The 7,537-nt window shown below is 35.3% G+C and overlaps 1 protein-coding gene across 3 annotated transcripts in view; it reads left to right on the top strand.

Annotated features, from left to right (window-relative positions):
- The window catches only part of arr (low-density lipoprotein receptor-related protein 6), a 10,649-nt gene extending 6,086 nt beyond the window's left edge, over window positions 1-4,563 (top strand). For 2 of the 3 annotated variants that reach the window (XM_018511422.1, XM_018511421.1), the window contains exons 7-11: window positions 668-1,889; window positions 2,009-2,462; window positions 2,560-2,875; window positions 3,122-3,351; window positions 3,659-4,563. In XM_018511422.1, coding sequence (XP_018366924.1) covers window positions 668-1,889; window positions 2,009-2,462; window positions 2,560-2,875; window positions 3,122-3,351; window positions 3,659-4,032 — 2,596 coding nt within the window. In that variant the 3' untranslated portion in view covers window positions 4,033-4,563. The remainder of the gene's footprint in view (window positions 1-667; window positions 1,890-2,008; window positions 2,463-2,559; window positions 2,876-3,121; window positions 3,352-3,658) is intronic. The other variant, XM_018511423.1, reaches the window with a different exon arrangement.
- The last annotated feature ends 2,974 nt before the right edge of the window (window positions 4,564-7,537 follow it).

The following is a 7,537-nucleotide window of genomic DNA, read 5'->3' as shown; positions in this document are numbered from 1 at the left end:
TCTTACAAATATTTTGTAAATATTTTATAAATATCGTGTGCTGCCTGAGATACGAACATATGTATTATACTAATATTTTATGTTATTATTTTTATACTTGTAAATGTATACTAGCTAAATATCCCTTCCCACTCATTTTGAGCACTTTTTCGAATAAATAACAATTTTATGCTCTTCTACAAAATCTTCTTGAAAAAGATTTTTTCAGTTTATTTGAAAAAGAAGAGAAGAAAGAAGAGAAGAGAGAGAAGAGAAGAGAGAGATTGGAAAGATTTCATAAATTCCAAGAAAGAATTTTAAAAAATGAATTTTTTTTGAGTTTAGAGTGATCGTCTGTGCTATTTGAGTATGCATTGCTTCAATAATATGATATTGTTTAACTTACTGCATGACAGTTTTTAATTTGTCTGTACATCGCATTCGATCCTTCAGCACGTACGTGCGATCTATGCATCGTTTAGATAATCACAGCTGCGGTCGATATCTCACTTCCCATGGTAAAAGGTAGGGACATGCATTAACATTCACCCTGTATAATTGTGGTAACAAAATAAAAAATATAATTGAAAATAATTATATGAGAATATTTTTGATATAGAAATTGGCATCTTATTAAACAAATATGTTAAATCTTGTTTAATATTTATTTAATATATTTGTTTTTTAGCCATTTATATTGGGCCGAATGGGGTAACACTGGCAGTATCGAGAGAGCTTTTCTGGATGGCACACAGCGGCAAGTGATCGTTTCGCACATCGGCCGAGCGAACGGTCTGACGATCGACCATGTGGGGCGCAAATTGTATTGGGCTGACATTTCGACACCCGCGATCAACTGCTATGATCTGTTAACGCAACGAAGGAATGTCATTATTTCGCGTCACATAGTCTATCCGTTTAGCGTTACGCAGTATCGGGACTTTATTTATTGGGCGGATTGGAACACAGGCGACATCGAAAGAGCGGACAAGATCACCGGAGCAAATCGTACCAAGATCCACACTAATCTGGCATCGGTGACGGATTTGAAAGTGTTTCACGCGTCGCGACAGTCTGGTTCGAACCCATGCGCTATTGCGAATGGCAATTGCAGCCATCTTTGTATCGCTCTACCGGATTCGTATGGCGGTGCGTCCGTTATTCACAAATGCGCGTGTCCCACGCATTATAATCTGGCGCGGGACAATCGGACCTGCATGGCGCCACGACATTTCATGATCTACAGTCAGCGCACTGCGATCGTACGTTATTTACCTGATCAGACGGATGACTGTGCGGATGTAACGTTGCGTGTACAGGGTTTAAAGAACGTTCGCGCGATCGAGTTCGATCCAGTGACGCAGCACGTCTACTGGATTGATGGTCGCGTGACAATTCGTCGTGCCTTGGAGAACCAGACGCAGCAGCAACAGCAAAGCAGCACAGTTGTGGTATCCATCGGAAATGGCCATTTGTTTGATCTTGCACTGGATCCGCTCGGACGGCTACTCTTCTGGACATGTTCGACAAACGATGCGCTCAATGTCACGCGACTGGACAATGGTTCGGCTCTCGGCGTCGTGGTGAAAGGTGATGGTGAGAAGCCACGTCACATAGCGATCTACTCGCAACAGCGATTACTCTTTTGGACGGATATAGGGAAGAAGCGGGTGGTACGCAGCAAGATGGACGGCAAGGAGCGCCACGTGATTGCCGGTGATTTAATGGAACAGCCTACTGGCTTGACAGTGGATACCACGACGTATGCCATCTACTGGGCATACAGCAAACACATCGAATGCTCTAACTTCGAGGGTAGCGATCGTAAGCTTTTGACTTCCACGCAGGGCTCAGCAATGCATCTAGCAGTCCTTTTCAATTATCTCTATTGGTACGATCGCGATACACAGGTGAGTGACAATATTTTATTGTCAGTTCCGGGTATCATACAAATATCTTATATAGACAAATTTGAGATTAGGATAGTATGATAATCCATATGTATACTTATCTCATTGAACCTTAATAGGTAATTGAACGGGTAAACAAGACGTTTGATGGAAACACTAGGCGAGGCACGCAGGTGACGGTAGGTCGCATATCTTTCACGGATCTTATTGCGATCAACATGCCTGAGGATTTGCTCATGGAGACACATGTATGCAGCCCATTCAACGATTACGGTGGTTGCTCGCACTTTTGCGTCGGCACCAACACTATTGCCGATGAGGCTACTGCAACATTGCCCCGTTGCTCATGTCCGAAGTCGTTGGTTCTATCCGACGACGGTCGGACTTGTCGCGCGGCGCCTGTCTGCGGAAACGATCACTTCACATGTGCTGCTCCTAACGCGGCCGTGAGTAAGGATTGTATACCAGCCACGTGGAAGTGTGATGGCCAAACCGACTGTTCAGATGGCAGCGACGAGCTGGGATGTCCTACTTGCTCTCGCGATCAATTCAGATGTCAGAATCACTGTATCGGTAAGCGCGATTTTTGTCTCTCTTGTTGGATAATTAAAAATATCAATATACGAATATAAAGCAATAAAATAATTATATATTATGTGTGTTTTTGCAGAATTGTCTTTGGTATGCGACGGAACTCAGCAGTGTCCGGATGGTTCGGATGAGGCACAATGTTGCGAGATCGGGCAGTTCCAGTGCGTCGGAAATGGTGTTTGCATTTCCGGGACATCATTGTGCGACGGTTGGGACGATTGCGCCGATGGCAGTGACGAGGTACCGCCAGCTTGCATGAGCCCGCACAATCCTCATCGCCAGAACGCTGGACCTGGCATCAATGAATCTGGCAAGACGACTTACATTATCATCATTCTGGCAGTGGTATTTGTGGTCGGAACAAGTATTTTAAGCTACTACTACTGCCGTAAAAAGTAAAGATATTTACTGTATTTATTAAATAACTTAAAAAATCGTACGTCTCTTTGGATTAATTTTTATTCAAAATTTAGTTTATTAATATATTTTTTCATATAGAAAAAAGTTGTTTAAATTTTCCTTAAAAAATTCAGTCATATTTTAAATAGAATCTCTTAAATATAGAAAATAATACATAAGGGAAGGAATCTTTTGTATTAAACAAGAAAATATTTATTGTTTTGTTATATTATCTGTTATAGGTTTACCGGAAACGAAGGCCTGCCTGATATACTACATGATTCGGCGGGAGATCCACTGTCGCCGAAACCTAGTAACAATCGAATGGTGAAGCCGATGTTTGTTTCGCAGAAGAACAATAGAAAGGATGAGGGAGGAAGTGGAGGCCTCAAAGTCGGGATAGAAGCTGTAAGGATGTCCATGTTGAACGGAAGTAGTCTGGGCTCTAGTTATGACCGTAGTCATATTACAGGTAATGTATTTGTATATTATTACTATATAAGCTCTTCTATTAGAACGGAATTTCAAAATTATGTCGTATATCAAGATTTGAGATTTAAAGAGAAAGATCATATAAACTTAAACAAATAAATAAATAAATAAGCTTAAAAGAAAAAATATATTCATTATTTTTATCTTTATGGTATTTTTATATTAGAATATTCTTTTACACTTAGGAAAATTTTCATGCGTAAGAGGCTGAGCAATATCCATATTATCATTTACTGTGACGTAAATTGTCATTTAGATTTTATAATTTTTATATTCTGTTCTGTTAGGTGCGTCAAGTTCTACCAGAGGAAGCTCTGCAGGTGGATATCCTCAGGAAACTTTGAATCCGCCGCCGAGTCCAGCGACGATCGTTAGCTCGACACGTTGCTCGAGCAGCAATGCATCCCGGTATAAGCCATATCGGCACTACAGGAGCATTAATCAACCGCCACCACCTACTCCATGTAGCACCGATGTTTGCGATGAATCAGACAGCAATTATCCAGCGCGCTATCGTTATGAAAGCGAACCATTTCCACCGCCGCCCACTCCACGTTCTGTCTATCACAGCGATGCAGCGATCAGTTGCCCACCGTCCCCGAGTTCCAGATCGTCCACGTATTTTAGTCCCTTACCACCACCACCGTCGCCGGTGCCTTAAGAAGAATCCGGAAGTAGAAACATATAATGCTCCGGTGCTTCTACTTTTGCATTTATCTTATTTCAATATTCCTCTATCGCAACTGTAATCGTTGATACTTAAATCTTATAATTACTAATTATGACTCAATCGACCATTGTGCATAAAAGCTTTCAATGAAAGTGCTCAGACAGGTAATAATTGAGAATTCAATGGTAATTCTTACGAAACGATATAAATAAAAATATGACAAAAATATATTAGCTTTTACAGCAATGGATTTCTGTCATATGGCGAATTTAAATGCACTAGTGCACACTGGTGCATATTAAGCCGTATCGATACTTGCAATAAATTTATATCTGCAATGTGTGAATAGTACTCCGCAATCACACCGAACATTTAAGCGCAACGTAATTTTGCCTCGAACATTTGTTAGGTTTAAATGTTCAGTACGGCTACATGGTATCGCGTCAAGTGTTAACGCGATGTAACACTAATGTTGTAATGGATATTACGGTATTGCAGTTACAATGTTTTGTTGCAAGTGGATACGGCTTTAAAGACTATTGGTTTATAAAAACGTATATATAATAAACATATATATAATTGAATTTAGTTCCCCGATATGGGTTATTGTATTATTTAGTAGAATGCATTGGAGCACTTTATTCATAAAGCGCTTATTTATGTTTTATATCTATATATATATTTTTTTATACCTCAATAGATAATTTATGTATATACAAACTATACGTTCTATATATTATATATATACATATATATAATATATATACATATAATACATATATAGGGTGTTTAGAAAATAATGATAAATCTTTCGCATAGGGGCAGAATGGACTAAACTGAGTAGAAAAGTCTTTTATCATTTTGCAATTTTCGCAATAGTTAACAAGATATTAATTGCTAAAAATTGCCGAAAATTGGTCTTCAATAATTTTTTACTCAAATACTACCAATTTTACAGAAAAACTGTAAAAGACAAAAATTGTTTATTTTCTTCTCATAGAATTCTACGAATTTTTTCAGAACTTTTTATAAAACTAGATATTTTCAACTTTTTAGTACTGCATTTTCTCATTTTTACGAACATGAGAAAATAAAGTATTAAAAAATTTTGAAAAAATTCTAAAAAAATTCTTAGAGCTCTATGAGAAGAAAATAAATAATTTTTGTCTCTTGCAGTTTTTCTATAAAATTGGTAGTATTTGAGTAAAAAATTATTGAATACCAATTTTCGGCAATTTTTAGCAATTAATATCTTGTTAACTATTGCGAAAATTGCAAAATAGTAGAGGACTTTTCTTCTTAGTTTAGTCCATTCTGCCCCTATCGTCCAATTTCACAATATATGGTTACTTAAAGATTAAAGGTAACCAAGAAATTCATGAATGAATTTCATTGATGAACCTGTTGGTAACCTTTAATCTATAGGTAACCATATATTGTGAAACCGGCTTATGCGAAAGATTTATCATTATTTTCCAAACACCCTATATATATATGTATAAAATATACACATAATATACAATTTGCTTTAATCTGCACCAGTGTATTAATCGAATTTGTTGTTTAATTACTCGTTAACGTAATAACGAATAGTTTCGTTAAAAATACTATAAGTATTTCTATGTAATCCGTACAATTGATTAAGATAAATTGTACACAGGTAGAACATGCCGGAGCAAAAATCTAATCCGAGAAAGCATTTTCTCGTGTTACTTTTCATTTCGAGTTTTGTATTTTTTATATGAAATCTTTGATATGACAAGATTCGAGGATAATTTGTGAGCGTTATCATATATACAATACGATACATTAAATTTTCGACAAATAAAAGTTTTTTCATAACTCATTTACTCATTAACGGTCGTTTTTGGGATAAAACTTCTGTTACAAAAAGAAATTTAAGCAATATGATCTTTTTTTAAGTGTTTAATTTTGGAATGTAATAGAGTTTTCCAGAGAAATAATTTTATATTTCGACATAACATTACAATAATAAATACATTAATCTAACGATTGAAGTTAGTCGTAGTTTAATTAAAATTTATATTGTAATTGTTATAATTATATCTGTTATATATATTGCATATTTATATTTATAATTATATATATAATATATAATTATATATATAATTATATAGAACAAGTTATAAATTATATTATGCAATTATGTAATATAATTGCATTATATATTATGTAATTATTGTAATGGCCTTTAATGCGTTAAACTCAAAAGCAACGAATGGCAAGACTTTTAGACTGATAGAAATATTATTATTCCCGTAAGATTTTACTTGTAAATGTATATGTCAATAATTCATTGAACTCTGCATATTGGAAGATGCTCTTCCATATCATTTTCATATAGAAAGAATGTTAGGGGATAACTTTGTTCTTTAAATACATTGGACACTTTTAATCCCCATCCAAAGTTTAGTGTGAGTTCATTCTAACAATTATGACATTAAATATATTTTTATTCGTAGGATGTATACTAAACTTTTTTTATTGAATTATACTGGGAGAAAAACAACTGCCTTGGAATATCTTTCGGCACGTTCCATAACAGAGTTCAATGTAATAATTATACCACTGTGCCTGCTATACATTTTCATAGTTTGTAATGTACAGAGAAAAAATCATTTTATCGCGGAAACTTTTTTTTTGTAAATATCTAGTTTAAGCGTAGTTTGTATAAAATTACATCACATACGCTACATCATACTTGCAAAAAAAAATAGTGTACATGACTATAACTTAAAAATGAGCATTAGAGAAATATTTATCTCAGCAGACGTCTTTTTTAATCTGCAAATACTTTATAGATGCATTTATCTGTATTAATTGTGATATCAATGTATATCATATTATTATTATTATCATCGTTAACAACATGTATATGTTATTCATAATTTAATTGATATGGCAGTTAACCAAAGGCTGCGTTTCATATATATTTTATTATTAAATTTATGACACTTTTCGTGTCTTTACTCTAAAAAGATGACGGTTTTATATATATCGTATTTGTAAATTCTTTACGAAAAGTGTAGGCACGGAGAGAAAAAAAAGCGGCATTTGCCTTCCTGCCATAAGATATTTTTACTACGTTTCCTGTTAATAATCATTCGTTCGCTAATTATCGTTATCTTCCGAAATATATTTATGAGAGTTCGACATATCATATCCATCTTCGTGCATTCATACAGATACACAGACTAGACACAGTAACACAGAGATTATCGAAATCTTTTAGCAATAATTAATGTATTTTACATGTATATTGTTTACATTATAACTGCGCGCCATACGATGTATATACCATGTTAATGCAGAAACGGTTTATCGTTAACGCACATATCCGTTCCTGTGTAAAAACGGGTATACGGCGAGCGAACGAACAACGAATGCGAAATTAGAACTCTGTTTCGTGTCGCCTAATGAGCGAACGTTTCGTTCGTATCTTCCGAGCCTCTTAGTTTTTTCTGGCTATTTGTTT

This window comes from Trachymyrmex cornetzi, unplaced genomic scaffold (genome assembly GCF_001594075.2).
Source record: "Trachymyrmex cornetzi isolate Tcor2-1 unplaced genomic scaffold, Tcor1.1 scaffold371, whole genome shotgun sequence".
Lineage (NCBI taxonomy): Eukaryota > Metazoa > Arthropoda > Insecta > Hymenoptera > Formicidae > Trachymyrmex > Trachymyrmex cornetzi.
The sequence above is the reverse complement of the archived record's forward strand: the minus strand, read 5'-3'. Positions and strand labels throughout refer to the sequence as shown.